This window comes from Penicillium vulpinum (genome assembly GCF_028829585.1).
Source record: "Penicillium vulpinum strain IBT 29486 chromosome Unknown utg000002l_segment0_segment0, whole genome shotgun sequence".
Classification (NCBI taxonomy): Eukaryota; Fungi; Ascomycota; class Eurotiomycetes; order Eurotiales; family Aspergillaceae; genus Penicillium; species Penicillium vulpinum.
In genome coordinates this window covers 3,958,718-3,976,640 of record NW_026643242.1, presented here as the reverse complement: position 1 = coordinate 3,976,640, position 17,923 = coordinate 3,958,718, and the positions used below count along the sequence as shown (strand labels likewise).

General features: G+C 47.4%; 1 protein-coding gene across 1 annotated transcript; it reads right to left on the bottom strand.

Moving 5' to 3' along the window:
• Window positions 1-1,676: 1,676 nt before the first annotated feature.
• Window positions 1,677-17,196, bottom strand: sidC (nonribosomal siderophore peptide synthase SidC; the record flags this gene model as incomplete). Its single annotated transcript, XM_057252239.1, has 5 exons — window positions 1,677-1,826; window positions 1,897-6,632; window positions 6,688-8,725; window positions 8,788-9,987; window positions 10,054-17,196. The coding sequence occupies 5 exons, from the start codon at window positions 17,194-17,196 to the stop codon at window positions 1,677-1,679; spliced, it is 15,267 nt and encodes a 5,088-aa protein (XP_057111564.1).
• Window positions 17,197-17,923: the final 727 nt, after the last annotated feature.

Genomic DNA, 17,923 nt, shown 5'->3' with positions numbered 1-17,923 from the left:
AAAGGAATTCAACTTTTCCCATGCGCCCTACACACACGGGGGATAGCCCTACACACGGGGAGATAAATGAGATAAACACAACGCGTGACGGTGGTGTTTCACTTTTGATGTGTTTTGATATTTTGATACCCAAGGATACCAGATCGAGGATGCGCGATAGTTGTGGAATGTTTCAGTTTGGATCACACTCTGGTAAAAGTAGTGTCAAGGGCGTGTGTTGGAAAGATTCCAACCAAAAGAAAGAGGTTGCAAGGGGTGAGTTCCCCCAATACAAAAGACGAGGTCAGCCCACGAGGGAGGGCGAATAGAGGAGGGGTTGGGTATTGGTATGTGATTGCCCAAGAATCGGGAAATCGAGCGTGGGTTTGTGGATTTGGACGAAGTTAAGAATGTTTTTTTTTTTTGAAGGCTAAATGTTCAAATCGAATTTTCAGGATGTTCCAGGATATTCAGGTGAGGTTATAGAAATAAAGTCCAAACCGATTAACGCGCAGTCGCGTTGTTGATCGTTGGATGACCCGATGTGGATTAGACTGACGCGTGATTGTGACATAAACAAATATTAGGTAAGCAAACAATAAATATTCCCAGATTCTTATACTCACTATAGTACGGAGTACTTTGTATATTACATAGTACTTTGTATATTATCTTTATTGATTCGAATGAAGAATCATATATTTAAATCAAAAATTCACCTCTTCGCTCCAAAAAGCGTGGGAGAAAAAACTCCTAAAAACAACTGCGCGTCTTCCATTTTGGCATGGCCCCTGCAGTGCGCCACCTCCAATAAACAAAGGGAGGGGTATTTTCTCTTGGACCGATTATTCTATTGTACGGAGTACGAAGTACTCTGTCTTTCTTCCCTTTCTTCTCTTTTTCTTTGCTTTTTTTTTTGTCTCTCAAAAACAAGTACATTTTTTCAATTCTCTGTTATTATAATAATAATAAAAAAAGCAAAAATGAAACAAGAAAAAGAAAAGAAACAAGTACAAACTGACGATAGGCCACGCGAAATCCCCCTTGCGTTAAGTGTATGTCCATCACTCCCTCGCACTGCCTCTGAAAATCCATATCTGATCCATCAAGCCTATTCTCGGAGGAATGGGAGAAAAAAGTCTATAGAGCAAAGTCTACTGGGCCAAACGAGGGGGATATATAAAAAAGAAAAAAGAAAACCTCCATAATGTATGCGCGGAGTACGACGTACCCTATCAAGTGGTACATATGTAGTTTATTCGCCACTTCATACTACACATATAATATAGTACCCTAGGTTATATATCTATATATGTATGTATACATCTAGTTATATATCTCTTCCTATATATCTTATTGTATCTAAACCCTGCAGTTCCTAATCCTAAAAGATCCCCGGGCCCGTCCCGTCCGTGGGTCCCGCCGTCACTCATCAAATCAAAATGGCGTTCTATACAAAATCCAATTGGAAAGGCAAATCATACACATCCGACGCCTCATATGCAGTCTGACGAGCCAAATAGCGAGAGCCAAAAAAGAATCAATAAGAAAATAATAGAATAACAATAACACCAAAAAAAAAGAGATCCAGAATAATCAGGTTATATATACTCCGTACTCCATCCGTACTCTATAGAATCACCCCGGGTTACTCTTCCCCCTCTCTTCCATCCCTAGCATCATTAGATATTCTACATCTATTCGAAGCCTGTCACTAATGTAGACATCTCCCGTTGCATAGCGCCGATCACACTTTCCGCTGTATTTCGGTCAAGACGGGATTCTGGTGCAAAGAGCCCAAAATCCAACCGACCATTGCGGATGGCGGCTTCCACGTCGATCGTAGGCTATTCAAATGTAAGTAATTGCATAAGGCTCGATCACCGTTAGATGCAGAAATGATGTGCATTCACTTACCTGGAAGATGGGTTGAGGAGCCGTCGTTGAGGCGCTTGGATGCTCGAGGCCCGGGCTCGTCTCGGCTACACCCGGTGGCGTTAAACCATTGCCATTAATCTCAATTGAGACTTTTTCTGAAACTGGGGCTGCGCCGCTAAGATCTTCAAACTCCTCGCGTTGAATTGATGTGAGAGAGAACTTTGCGTGATCACCATCGCCGTTGCTGGGTGCTTCCAATTCTTGCTCAGGGAGTCGCAGGAAATTGACGCAAGTGTCGATTCGGGCGCCCGTCCATTCGGCAATTTCCACAAGAGAAACACCCGAATATTCTGGTCGGCTGATCTCATTGATTTCAGTTTGAATTCTGCGGGCCGCGTCAAGAAGGGTGTCGTCGGAATCACTGAGTTTGTCATCCAGTCGTAGTGGAACAATGTTAACCGTGGGAATGACAGATTCGGCTAAACCCTCGATGGAATGAGATCGATTGGCAAGGTACAATCCAACTATTAACCGCCTGTGAGACCCTGCATCATCTGGAGTTTCAGCTGCACTGAATTCCTGCAGATGAACGCGAGCATAGACTGCCAAAAAGACGGTCTGAATGCTAAGACCATGGCGCTTAGCAACCTTTTCAATGCTAGCCATATTTGAAACGAGGCCCGGTCGATAATGATGCTGCACAGAGCCAAAGTCGTCTCGTTTTATCGCTGTTGGGATTTGGCCTAGATACTTTTGCCAGAATTGCCGCCGGACATCCACGGGCGAATGAACATACTGAAATGCCACGAGCTGCGAGAGACCAAGATCGGTATTTAGTTGGGCGATCTCCTCTTGGCTGCAATGTGTCACAAGTCTGTCTATTATACGGGGTAGACTGACAGCGTCATATAGTGCATGGTGGATTTGGAGAATAAGCGCCGTTCCCTTGTTCGTTTGACAGGCATGCAGTGCGACCGGCACTGCCCCAAATTCTTGCTTGAGACTTCTTGAAACAAGATGCCGATCAAACTTGGGATGCCAAATCACAGGAATGTGCACAGTCTCAAACTCGACCTGCACATAGGGCAATAATCGAGAATTGGCAGTGGGAACAAATGCCGTTCGGAGCATTGGGATTTGGTCTGTGATCCGAGCCCAGGCCCGATCGAGTACCTCAGGGCTCAATTGTCGTGATGCCATGTAGTAAAACTCAGGATAGAATACCTCGGGATTCAGAATGTGCATTGAGAGGAAATAGACCTGCCCCGCAGTTGCGGGGAACACCTTCTGCACCCGTTGCGAATCAATACCATGCGACTGTAGGAGTCTTGTCACATCGACACTATCGAGTGACTCGTGGAGAACCCTCGATATATTCGTGACCGATAGCTCCGTCTGGTTGCCGTCGGCTACTTGTGCCATGTTTTCGATGGTACCAGCCCGAAGCATGTCACTAACTGCGAGCTTGACAGACTGCTTCTTCAGGAGTGCAGCCACCTTGATGGCGCTGATGCTGTCCAGGCCAAGCTCGAAAACTGTGGAGCTCTTGTCAATGGAGTCTTCAGGCACCCCGGATGCAATGGAAAGAACCTTGCGGATACTTGACTCAATCGGCGACCATTCCACCTGGTTGAGTGTCCGGGGCACTGTATGAGTCTCGATCTCTTGTCTAAGATCATCCCGGAAAGCCGCTCTTCCACATATCTTCACTCCTTTGCTGGTGAATTCGACAGTCTGTTCAGATGGGCCATCAATGACAGATGAAAGGATACCGCTCATCTGCCCCAACAGCGCAAGAGTATCTTGATCCCCGACAACATTTCCACGACACGCAACCCGCCCAACTAGATCCTCTCCGACACCTTCAACTTCGACGCAAACAGGGTATTCAACATCAGCTGCTCCACCAATAGATTTATACAAAACCTGTCCAGTTTGGACATTTTCCATCGGTCTTTTCTGATACACGAAAAGCGTATCAAACAACGCCCTTGACTCCCTATCTGGTCTGACGCGCCGAAGCGGGAAATGCTGATGCTCTGACATTGCCAAGAGAGCCTCCTGCACATACTTCACCAATTCTATACGCGTACCATGAAGAATAACTCTCATGGCGACAGTGTTCATGGTCGGGAACATCACATGCTCAGAGTCAGCCACATTCCGGCCAGAAAGGACAAGCCCAAATGCCACATCTAGCTTCTTGACATGCGTGGCAAGGACAAGAGACCAACAACTGACAAGAAGCGCCTGAAGAGTAATGCCATGACGTTTGCAGAATGCCTCGGCCTTGGATAGTGGCACGGATAATGATTGCTCTGCTCGGTGAATGATAGCCGAGCCATTGTCAGCGTGCTCCGTAGGCGAGAATGACGCCGGGGTGAAGTTGGATAGAGTTGCTCGCCAGAATCTGAGGGCTTCATCCCCAGATGAGGAGATAATCTGCTCGAGAATATCATCGACGGGTGGGCGGGAACACTCAGTACCAGCATAGGATTTGGCAACATCTTCATGAAGCAGATTGATTGACCAGCCATCATAGAGAGCATGCGCAATCGACAAAACAAGGTACCGCCTATCTCCGTCCACCGCAATGGTAATAGAGAGTAGAGGGCTGCTGATTAATTCATTGCAGGCTCTTGAACGCTGAGTCTCTATAATGGATTCCACAGAGACACCGTGCAGATAAACAGTCTGGAGGTCAATTTTATCTTCGCCATGAACTACCTGAGCGTATGAAACAGGAATCTGCGGATCCCAGACTTCAACGAATGAAGTACGGAGGACGGGGTGGGCTCTAACGACAGCTTTCCATGCCCACTCCATCTTTTCAATGTCCACATCTGGCTCAAGCTCGAGAATTTCGTGGTTGTAATAATGCTTGTACATAGAGGCAGACATTTCTGCTACCATAGCTTCTTGGATGGGTGTAGCTGGTAGGATTCGAGTCGCGCTTGGGGGAAGAAGACATTCAGCTCCGACGAATTTGGTCAACGATCTCTCAAGCTGATTGAGTAATGGCAATGTCTCATCTTTGGTATGGCCATTTGTCACCAATAGCTGCTCGCTCATGACCTTCACTGTACGATGACGCATGATGGAGCTCACGGGAAGTTTGATGCCGGCTTTACTCAACCGCGAAGAGATTTTGATTGCATCAATGCTATCAAGTCCAACTTCAAAGATTGTCGTGTTCTCGCTGATGGATTGCGGTTCAACTCCCGCAAGGGTTTCGATCACGTCGCGGATTTTGCAAGCCTGGGAAGTCCATTCAAACAAAGAGCCATTGTTATGTTCATCATTGGTTTGTTCCGGTACTGTCAGAGCCCTGTAATGACCATTCACTTCACCATTCGTCACAACTTGTGTGAGAGAGACTCCTTTCATCTTGGGTAACTCTCTGTTGGGGTCCTGCGCAAACTCAGAAAGAATTTGCTCGAAGTTAGATAACATCTGCTGAGCATCCTCCGACGATATTGCGTGACTCTTTGCCGCAATGGTGGCTGTCAAAGACTTCTTGCCATTGCGCACAATCTCAAAGGCTAGAGGGTACTCATGCAGGGCCTCTGAGTTGAGTGTGCGCCAAAGATCTTTTGAGAACAATCCGTCATTATCATCTTCCCTCTGGAAGACAAACAAAGAGTTGAAGAGTCGCTCGTCGGAGTTCTTTCCGAGCCATTTCACAATGTCCCGCAATGCGGTATATTGAAATGGAATCATGGAAACGTGGTAGTCATGGCAGCGCCGAGCGACATCAGACCAGGACTCCAACCCATGCAGCTGGACGTTGCTGGGGATCGTGTTAAACAGCGGTCCAATAACATCACCAATGCCTGGTACATCGAGTGTCCTGCCCGAGGCAACGATGCCAAGTGGTGGCACAAATGAGTATTGCTGCTGGAGAGTGAGAAGCCAACAGGCATGGAAAACAGCTTGCTCTGTAACATTGAGAGACCGGTGAAGATGATCGACCTGCTCTGTCAAATCCATTTGAACTTTGAGCAGAATTGGTGCGCTGTCCACTTGGCCATTCTCGGCGAAAGGCCAATCACGGCAGCCGGCAAGATGCTCTTTCCAGAATGTTTCTGCAGCAGGGTCTTTGCAAAGTGGACCCAAGTGCAACACATCAAGGAAATCTGGGATTGACTGCAAGCTCTTGTTCTGGCCGAGATAATTTCGGGCAACCGATTCGAGCAGCAGAACCAGGCTGTTTCCGTCATAGAGAGCATGAAAGATGTTCAGACACATTACCGAAGTCTCGGGGGAAGAGATGACCCCGACTTCCCAAAGATTAGACGAAAGATCGTTGAGCTGAGTGGACCAGTGGTCATGTCGTTGTTTGCGCAAGTTGTCAATCTCCTCTTTAGCACCGACCGTATCAAAAAACCAATCAAGGGCATCGTTCTTCATGATAACTTGAGCATAGCCGTCGGGAGATGGGAAAAACCTGGCGCGCAACATTTGAACATCTCTCTGAGCCTGATCCCAAGCTGCACGCAAATTCTCAAGGTTGACGGAAGGGTCGAGCTCGAAAGTGAAAGATGAGCAATATAATGGCGTGCTGCTAGACAGGTAGTGGTATATGATACCCTCCTGGAGGGGAGTGCAGGGCGCAATCTTTTCAATATCACCTCCAATATGCTCGGTAATGGCGGGGGAGTTCTTGTGAGCGAAAGCCTCGATGCCTTGCTTGGCATTTTGTTGGATGGTTTCCATGAAAACAGAAAACGGGTTAGGCGCCCGTAGAGCCGATACCATCCCGGAAATTGTAGGATCTATGAATTGTTAGCCAAGTATACTCTCAGCCAACACCTGGAAGGTCAGGCTTACACTTCATGATGATTGATGGCTGAGCCTGAGAAAACCCGACCTCCCGGAGACTTCTCGAAAAAGCAATAACAGATATAGAATCCAGACCAAGCTCATAGATACTGGACCATGACGAGATCTTCTCCTCAGAAGAACCGATAAACCTTGCCAGAACAGATATGATCTTTTGTTCCTGAACACTGTCAGTAGGCTGGCCAACACTCATCGAGCTCAATTTCTGAATATCCTCCAGAGAAAGCTCCTGATAAATACTCTTCAAGACTTTCATATCAGCCTTGTTATTGGCAGAGAGTGGGAAGCGGGTCATCGGGATGATATGTGTAGGTACCATATACCCAGGAAGATGTGTGAGGCAGGCGCCCTTGATCTTTGACAGCAGGGCGCGATCATCTTCTGAAGATCGAACTACAACATTAACTGCACGAGATTTCTTATCTGCAGTGACAGACGTGAAAAAGGAAACAAGTTGATCCTTGGATTGCGTGGGGTGCGTGATGACCAGGGTAGCAACTTCGTTCAATTCAGGTGTGGCTTGTTTGATAATCTCATTAATTTCACCAATCTCAAGTCGCTGTCCGCGGAGCTTGACCTGATCATCGATACGACCAAGGAACTGGAAGCTTCCATCGTGCAAAATCCTTACAAGATCGCCTGTGCGATAGATTCGATCGCCGAATTCTGGGAGCTCTTGGAATCGTTCTTTGGTAAGCTCCGGTCTGTTCAGATAGCCCTTTCCAACGAGAGGTCCTGAAACGCAGAGTTCGCCTATGCTGCCGCGTATGACTGGTGTTGTGGTGCCGGGGCTGAAGACATAAGACCCCACATTATCGAACTGCGGCCCGATATTTGAGGCTTTGTCATTGGCAGACATCCGTGGGAGCATGGTGCATCCGATAGTAACTTCAGTAGGCCCGTATCCATTGTAGATAACACCATGCTTGCCCCAGGCATCAAGGATTTCTTGTTTCAGCGCCTCTCCACCTGTGATGAAGACTCCACGACAGAGGGAAGGGACTTCATCGGGATGGACTAGTCTTGCCAAACTGGGCGTGAGATCAATATGCGTAATTTGAAGCTTTTGTATCGTTCCAGTCAGATCCTCAAACAGCAGATCTCGCGGACAGGAAGTGACGCAAATTCCAACACTCCAGCTCCAGTACTGTTCCAAAACACTGACGTCAAAATGGAAGGAGGCAAATTGCAACCACCGAGACTCTTCGTCCCAGTGTCCTGCAAACAATCTTTGGAACGCCAGCATTGCTTGCACAGCATTATCGTGCGTGATCTCACAGCCCTTGGGTGTTCCGGTTGTGCCGGAAGTGTACAGACAATAACAGGTATCATCTGGCTTAATCGGACGTGAAAGTGAGACATCGCTTCTTGAGATCGCATCAAGCAGCCCTGACTCATCAAGCGCCTGGACGTCAATAGCTGGAAGACCCTCCAGCTCCTCTATCTGTGATTGATTGCAAAGGAGTATCTTGGTACCGGAGTCCTCCAACATGAATTGCTTGCGAGAGATAGGGGCACCGGGGTCAATAGCCAGATATGCACATCCAGCTTTCATGATACCCAGAATTGCCATGGAAGCTTCAGGGCACTTGTCAAAGCATATTCCCACGATTCCACCAGGAACGGCTCCCTTTTCCTGTAGAAAATGAGCAATTTGATTGCCGCATTCATTGAACTCACGGTAGGACCAAGTCTTCTTCTGGAGGCAGTCTGCAGTGTCACCGAAGGCAAATTCGAACGCAATCTTCTCGGGAATCTTGAGCGCATTTGCTTCGACGAATTGATGTAGTAAAGACACCGTGGTAGGAATTGGCGCTTCTTTAGCAGGAGTAATAGATAGCAGACTGCTACCCACAGATCCGTAATCGTTGGAGTTGGCATCTGGATGGAAAACAGTATCCTGCAAAAGTTTGTCATACTGACTCAAGAGGATCGTTGCTTGCTCCGTGGGTACAAGATCGGCCCGGTAGCTTAGCGAAATCTGAAGATCTGTCGAGTGTGGAATCAACTCGATAGAGACAGGATACTATAGAATGTTAGTCAAGTCCTGCAAAATCGTAGAGCATCCTGTCTGCTTATTCTACCTACATCAATCTTTGTCTCCTCGCCCATAACATCCCACCCATCAGTATCAACAGCATGCGAGGTAAACTTCTGATATACAAATAGCGTGTCGAATAGTGGCTCATCGCTACCCAGCCAGCGCTGGATATGCGATAGAGGCGCAAACTGATTTTTCACTAATAAAGCGTTCCGCTTCAACGTACGGTCCAAAAGCTGTTGGTTGGAACCATCGATATGTAGGGGGGTCGGCACCGTGACCAAACACGGGAATACCGCATGTTGAGCAGCAGCAGACAAGTTCCTACCCGAAAGCACGGTCCCAAATGTGATATTGGGCTCGCCCGTGTATGCAGAGAGCAAGCGAGCCCATGCAGCTTGTCCAGCTGCTTGTAGTGTCACACCAATATCTCGACAGGCATCTTCAAGAGCCTTGCGAGACTGTGCGCAGCAGATGGAGGTGGTGAGTAATGTTCGCTCGTCTGTGCGGATGGGATTTAAGTCGGGGAATTTGGAGGACTGCACTTCTGGGGCCAGTTCTTTCCAAAAAGATTGTGCAGATTCGCTTTGGTTCTTGCTTTCAACAAGGATAGGGCCGAGAGTTTCGGCGACTGGTGCTGGTGTAGCTAGAACTTTTCCTTCATATGCTGCTCTGACGTCCGCAAATACGGTAGCCAGAGACTGAGCATCATAAATAGCGTGCAATGCAGAGAAATGTATGATAGTGGTATTGTCACCTGCCTCGACTTCAATCCTCCATGGAGGCTGATGAAGATTATCCAAAACGTGCTTTTCTTGAACACTAGAAGTGTTTGCCATGGAGGTCGAGGTCTCGTACCATGGTAGTTTGCTGTTTTCATTGTAAGTTATCATAGCAAAGGGATATTGCTGATTGCGCAATTGAACAAAGCCTGTTCGAAGCATTTCATGCTGAGCCATGACCTTAGACCATGCTTCTTTCAAAACGTTCTTATCCAAAAATGTCGAGAACCTCAACGCCATTCGATTGAAGTACACTTCACCATGAGAATGTGTGAACATTGCCAGCATGCCATTTTGAACTGGTGTGCAAGGGCGCAGAGACTGCACTATTTGCGAAGAAATCTCAAGTTGTTCGCAAACAGATTGTAAATGATGGGTTTGGAAAAGTTCAAAGTCAAACTCAGCTTGCTCAACAACATTTGTGCTAGGAGTGAGAAGAGAAGCAATTTGATCAATAGAAGCAGCCTGATATAAGTAAGCATGTAAAGAATAGAATTCGTGACCAGCAATTAAGCGCCAGGAATAACATACCTCGAGAATATCACCAGATGAGATCTTATACCCTAATCCTCGCAGCTTCGCCGATACCTGAACAGCATTGATACTATCCAGGCCAAGTTGGAAGATCGTCGTGTCCTGGAATACATTACCCGGGTCAACATCAGAAAACCTGCAAAGAATTTCACGAACAATCTCCCCTTCATAGGACCAAGGGCGCTTTTGGCGAGATTTTGTCAGAAACTGGACAGAGTTTGTCGCTTGGAAAACCTTCTGTTCAAAGACTCGAGGAATTTCTGCTCCCAATAACCGCTTATCGGATGCCTGAGCAGATGGGTATTGAGTGATGTGTCCAACAAGGGCCACAAAGTCCCGCGCAATGTTCTCAGCCATTGCTTGTGAGATCTGAGATACTTGGAAGTGGAGGCAGATTTGTATGTTGTCGGCAAACTCATCGGGAACGATCTCACATATCAAAGGGAATCCCATGTTTCCTTCATCTTGAAGAAGCTCCCAGACATTTCGATCGAGATCTGTATTTCTGTTTTGGAAAATGACCAGCGTGTCGAAGAGGCGAGAGCCATCGCCAATAACATGCCGTTGAATACGCCGCAGAGGGCTGAGTTGGTGAGGCAAAATGTCATTATTGCTCCTTTGTGCCAATTTCATGAGGTCGCTATTTGTTGCAATCGAGGAGAACTTGACTCGAATTGGGAGTGTGTTGAAGCAAGGCCCAACTATCTGACCTGCGCCATCCAAGGGAATGGTTCGGCAGCTGAAGACATTGCCGAAGCAGACGTCGGATGAACCGGTGTATAAAGAAAGGAGTCTGGCCCATGCAGCATGGAAAATGTTCAAAGGGGTTACGGAGAGATCCCTGCATTGTTGTTTGAACGATATAAAGGAGCCATTTAGGGATGTATGGATCTGGTGTGATGCATCATCTGCATTTGCTGTGGGCTCAGGTGTGGGAAGGAGGGTTGGTGAAACACCGGACAAGTACTGATCCCAGTATTCGTCCGACGAGCCATGATCAATAGAAGTCATATAATCGACGAAGCTGCGGAATGGGGTGCTTGGTGGCAATTCCTGACTGGAAAGCAACAGTTGGATCTCATGCAATAGCTGGGCAATGCCTTCTCCGTCATACAATGCATGATGAATGGACAGTAGAAGATATGTCTTCTGTGCAGTGGAGTCGGTTATCAAAGTTAGCGAGTAGGGTAATTGGCCGTTGACAGGAGAAAGACCCTCAAATTTGGACTTGCTTTCCTTGATGACATTGTCTAGCGCAGAAGATGAAGTCTCGATATGGGACCACGGCAAGTCCAATGTATCCAGTACAACCTGAGCATATGCGAACCGCTTATCATTAGTCTGCGTGAAACAAGTTCTAAGTATACTTTGCCTTTGCATTATATTAGTCCATGCTGTTCTCATGGCCTCCGAATCGGCGTGCACAAGAAGCAAGAGGTGGTTGAAATAAGCCAAATGACCACTAGACTCAGCTGCAAGCATAGCCTCCTGGAGGGGAGTGCAAGGATAAATGCTCCGAATCGTGATGGCTGCATCTTTGAACTCATCTTCTACTTGACGAGTGAAAATTTCATCGAGCACCGTTGGTGACGCAGCCACCACAGCCTGTTTGGGCTGATACTCGTTAGTCGCGGTAGGAATGACAGCTGCAAGTTGAGCAATAGAGCTATGGCGTAGGATTGTGGACACAGCAAGCCTTCCACATCCGGACTCCTGCAACTTCCGTGAGAAGGAAATGGCAGAAAGAGAGTCTAGACCTAGTCTATAAAAAGACGTGTACTTGCGGATGTTGCTTTTTTTGATGCCAGTAACTGCCGATAGTGCGTCAGAGATGGTCTTCTCGAGTTCGGTAAAACTGTCACCAGTATCATCGGCACTGAGCTTTGGCGAAAATATTGCAAGTTCCTTAGCTGTCAGCTGGTCCAGCCGTTGCCTCAACATAAAGTGATTAGTCTTGAAAGCCAGAGTGAGATCTATTGCGTCCACGAGAACAAGAAGCGATGGAAGGTTAGAAGAAGAGAGTTTCTTGATAAGCTCTTTGAAAAGATCATTCGTAGCTGCCTCGATTTGCACAGGATCTGAGTATTTCGTTGAAGGAACCCAAAATACAGCCAATCGCTGTTGACTCAGTGCTGGCTCATCCAAAATCATGCTTACTGATTCTTGAATATTGTCCAAAGTCATAAGAGCACGATCAACTTCATCGAGATCAATTGACAGAGGATACGACTGTACAAGGCCAGAACTTCGGGAAAGAATGAGTGTACCATCAGCAAGCTGTCTTCCAAAGTCACCCGTTCTGTAGATCCGACCAAATTCAGGATGGTCAACAAATCGCCCAGTCACTGCCGGCTTGGAGTCAGGTAGATAGCGCCCAACTTGATCCCCGCCAAAGCATAACTCTCCAATGGCGCCGCGTGGAAGAAGACTGAGTGAATCTCCATCTGTCATAATCATCGCAGATGTGTTATTCAGGGGTGAACCAATGTTTCGAACATAGGTCGATGGTTGCATGTGACAAAGAGTACATGCATGAGCAAGTGCATTGTTACTGTATGCTTGGTAGAGGCCTTTGCCGGCCCAATTGTGATGGAGCTTGGGAGTCAGTTCTTCGCCTGAAAAGAAGAGATATTGCACACTAGGGACAGATTGCGGGTCGATACGGGAGGCCAGCATGGGCGGCAAGTGAAGGTGCGTTATGTTCATATCTTGACAGACTTGCTCGATGTGAGTCTTCATAATTGTGTCTGTAGCTGAACACAACGTCATACCAGTATGCCAAGCGAGGAATGTCTGGCAAATTGATGCTGTATTCTTGTCAGGAAAATAATCTAGAAATTCAATCTGCACAGGAAACTTACCACCTGATCCTTGGAGATATGATAGCATTTTCGACCCGGCTGGCGTTGGATACAAGTCTGAAAGAGCATTGATATTGCTCTGCAAGTTTTGGCGTGAGATGAGGATGTTTTCGGTCAAGTCATTTTCAATTATCGTCACTTCAGCATATGCAGCATCAGACCCTTTATTGGTATAGGGAATATTGAAATCGTGATAAATATCCAGTGAATAAGAGAGGTAAATCAACTGAATGGAATTTGAAGAATCTAAGAGATGATTCTTTTCCGTCAAAGGATCGACGATGCAGAACTTGGATTTCGCTGTGGAGAGAATAGAGTGAATTATCTGTGGAGATGCCTGTGGAAGTAGAAGGAGACCAGCACCGGCCTTGACAACTCCAAGCACAGCAACGTAAAACTCAAGGGACGTTGTCAGATGAATGGCTATTAGGTCGGCTTTCGTCGCTCCAACATGAAGCAAAAGGTGTGCAAGGCCATTTGCTCGGGAGTTTAATTGACCGTAGGTCATTCTTTCGACCAGTGGAGTAGTAGTTTTTGGCTTCCAGAGCATCAGCTCAACTGCGACCCGATCTGGGTGTGTAAAGGCAATCCTCTCAACGCTAGATGCCAAGCTTGGCAGATCGACTTGCTCGCATGATGTCGCATTTTGAATAGACAACATTGACGAGGGAAGAGAACATCGGATCTCCTGGATCGGAAGCTCAATATTGTCGATCAAGATTGAAGCTACGGAATCGATCTGCTCGAGGAGTATCATAGCCTGCTCGAATGGTAGCACCGACTTTTGGTAAGTCGCTCGGGCAAAGATGTTTTCTTCTCGCGGCTCAAACTCCAGCAAAAGTGCAAATTCTAGAAACTCCCCTGCTCCAACTTCCCGGAACACCGAGCCCTGGTCCTCATCTGACCAAATGCTTTCCTGCCACACGAGTGCCGTGTCAAAGAGACTGCGATCCAATTCAATACCAGAAGCCCTCTTGATATCCTGAAGAGGAAGACTGCCATACTCGAGCGATTTGCGATTCATATTCTGAATGGCGAGGAGGAGATCGGTCACGTCTTGCATTTTATCGAGGTTCATGCGTGTAGGCAAGGTTCTGATACAGGGCCCGATAACAGTCTCAATGCCCTTCAAAGGTAGAGTCCGGCCTGAAAAGACAGTTCCAAAGGTGACATCGCCGGTTCCAAGGTAGGAAGAGAGAATATAACAAAATGCAGCTTGGAAAATGGTCTGCCGGCTTACACGAAGGTTCTGGGAAACTTCGTTCATTTTTGATACCGATATGTCCAGCACTCGAGTAGCCTTTTCAGTAGCATGTATAATATCAGCATTTCCATGGAAAGTAGGGAAATTTGCAGGATAAACACCTTGCAGTTGATTGCGCCAGTAGGCTGAGGACTCTGTTGCCGATTTGTCCAGTTTGTGCTCAATGAAAAGGTTTGCGACGACATTATATGGAGCCTTAGAACTGAACTTCTCTCCGGACAAGATACTTCTGAGATCTTTCAACATGAGTTGCCAAGACCATCCATCGTAGAGTGCATGGTGGATATGCACCAGCACGCGGAGATGATCCTTCCCTTCCTTGATCTGCACTCGAAAGGGGTTCAAGAGATCGTGACCCATACTCAATCCCAAATCGTGGTCAAGTTCCTGTTGCACGGAAATATACTCGGCAATGGTATTCCAGGTGAAGCGACCATATGAGTGGTCTTTGAGGCCGATTTCCACAAATCCAGACCGCAGGATCTCGTTGTGAGCCACCAGTTGATCAAATGCATTTTTCACCGAGGATAAACTGACCGAGGGCTCAAACTCCAGCTCAATCCAGTTGCAGTATGCCTTGTTGTCTCGAACAGTCTCTAAGATCATAGCCTGTTGGATATGGCTACACGGTACGATGTCCGAAATCTGCTCGCCCAACCCCAGCGAGTCAACCCTTGCTGCACCTGCATCTGAGACAAGCTGTAGGATAGTGTGCAGTGCTGCTTGCGTATCCTCAGTTGGGCTCGCCGCTTCAAGGGTGGTGGCAAGCTGCCAGATCCCGCCCACTGAGTCAGCCTCCAGTAGGGTAGCCACACCTAAGCGAATCCCTGCATCCAAGAGATGGGACGCGAGACGGATTGCTGCTAGCGAATCAAGGCCTGCTGCTGCCAGGCTCTCTGTTGACGAGAGTCGTCGGCCTAGCACATCAGCCACGCTTGATACGATAGACTCTTCTTTCTCGTCTCGGCAGGGTTGGTCATCAAAAGACCGAGCGGTACTTCGGTGACGGATGAAATCAGCTTCTAGAGTTTTACGATCGATCTTGCCCGAGGGAAGTTGGGGGAATTGGTCGACAAGAACGAATTCTCCAGGAATCATGAACCGAGGCAAGAGCTGACGACAAACACCTCGGAGACTGCTGTTTGTCGTTCCCTTGTCGGTAACCAGAACAAATGCAACCAAGTTCCCGTCGACGACTATTGTTACAGCACTGCGGACACCGGAGGCTCTGGTGATGACATGTTCGATCTCGCCAAGCTCTATGCGTTGGCCTCGCAGCTTCACCTGGCCGCTGGAAATTCGGCCAAAACACTCAATCTCTCCAGTGGGGAGTATGCGGGCTTTGTCTCCTGTGCGATAAAGTCGGCCATATACCGGACTGTCTATGAAAGCCTTGGCGTTTTCTTCGGGCCGATTGATATACCCGTCTGCCAATTGAGGACCACCCACCACAAGCTCTCCAATCTGGCCTAGTGGAAGGGGGTGAAGCTCTGTGGAAGATGGATCGTCGGATGGAAGTGACATAATGTACGCGGAAACGGTTTTAAAGGGCTTTCCAATCATATTGACACGATCATTGGCCTGGAAATGGGTGGCAGCCGTACAATGGATTGCTGCTTCGGTAGGCCCGTACATCCCATGGAGAATGCCGTCTCTGTCCTCGGACTGGCCAAACTCGTCTACCACATGTCTGGTGAGCATCTCACCAATTGTGAGGAGTACCCGGAGGGATGGAGCTGCCGCTCGTGTGCGCAACAACTCTCCTGCCACCGTCGGAGTCAACTCAGCAGCATCAACTCTCATCGTAGTCATCACATGGGAAATATCAAGAAGCATGTGCTCTCTCTCGGAACCGATGAGGGTTGACCCTCGCATCATTGGGAAAAAGACCTCAAACACGGAAACGTCGAAGGTGGGAGATGCAAATTGCAAAAATCGCTTGAAAGTGGGTATCAAATCATCATGAGCAAGAAGTGATTGAGTGGCAGCAAGATGAGACACCCCGACTCCCTTGGGGCGGCCCGTGGAGCCAGATGTGTACATGACATATGCCAGATCAGTGGGAGTGGTGTCTGGGGATGACTCTGGGCTATAGGTGTTGGTTTGGAGATCGTCCACGGTAAGAATAACAATATGCTCTTTCGGCGGTATCCTTGTTGCAAGAGCATTATTTGTGACCACTACAGATGCAGCCACATCTTGTAGGATAAACTCAATGCGATCTGTTGGTGCATCGGTGTTCAAGGGGCAGAAGGCTGCGCCAGCCTTGAGAATTGCCAGCCATGAAATGTACAACTCCACAGACTGCGGCAAAAGTACTGGCACAACCTTCTGTATGCCCTGTGAGGTCGTTGAGGCACGAATTATCTTACTTGCTAGCTCCGAGGAAAACCGGTCCAAGTCACGGTACGATAAACAACGAACGTCTCCATCTGCAGTGAGGAATTCAATGGCGTGGTTCAAATCATTGAGCCCGCGCAGGGCGAGCTCGTGTAGAAGTTGAGGCCCTGGCAGTGTGGAGGGCGAGGCATTTGAAATGGCTAAATCAGGAATCTCGGTGGCAGAGAGGGTCACTTGTATACTCTTCTGAGCAGCCTGCTCTTGCACGATCTGTTTCAGCTGGTTGCCTAACTGGTACAGGAAAGCCGTGTCCATGCCTCCGGTCGCACGTAAGGCTCCCAACTGAGTCGCGGGGTCTAGGGTCCACCGCAAGACCGGAGGATGTCCATCATCACTGAACAGAGAATCTCCCAACACTACAGCAGTGTGTTTGACTGAGAGATCTGATACGGCAGCCAGATCTGCCGGTTGAACTGTTTGGGTGGATAAATTTGCCTTGACTGGCACGCCATTCAATAAGAAGACCGGGTTCTCATCAGTTGTGAATGCACGTAACAAGATTGCCCATGACAAAGCAAACAAGTCCGAGGGGAGTTGGGCATCCACCTGCCAGGGTACGATGTGAACATCATCACCATCGTCATTGACGGCGGGGAACTGAGTAAATCGGTCCATGGGTGTAAAGGGAGGGGAGTTTTTGGTTTCTCTCTCACTTATCTATATTCGTCAAGTATATACCTCGAGAGCTAATCTGCTTAGTCGATCTAATTAGACGCAACGTGACTGGCTGGCCCAAAGGATCTCTTATGCAAGCGCGTAAAAAAAAGAGAGTTCCACATGATACACGGTTGTTTTTTTAAAAAAAAAAAAAAAAAATTTGGAGGGGGAGGGGGGGGGGGGAAGTAAATGGAGGGGCATAATATACAACATAGGTAGTTTACATTGAGATTTGTATGATCTCCAGCGAGCCAAGCGCGGAAAAGAGAAGAGGAAAGGAATTTTGACCTCGGGGCTATTACTCTATTACTCTATTGCTCCTATTAATCCTATTAATCCTATTAATTTCTAGATATCGTCAGCCAGTACCTTCCTAGATCTATATATTCTATATATTCTATATTTCTATATTACTTTTTGCCTATAACACATTATTATCATTATAAATATTTCTCAAAGATCAGACCATATTTCCGAGTTCCCCCACTACTCGGCTGAATCGCTGAAACAGTGGATATAAGTGTCCTGTTATGAATGACGTAGCCTAAGTTCTAACTTAGAGTATTATATACTTGTAAAACACGATTACACCGGAAATAATATGCCTATTACCAAGTATATAGTACTAGTATATAGTACTAGTATATAGCACTAGTATATAATACTAGTAGATAATAATAATATT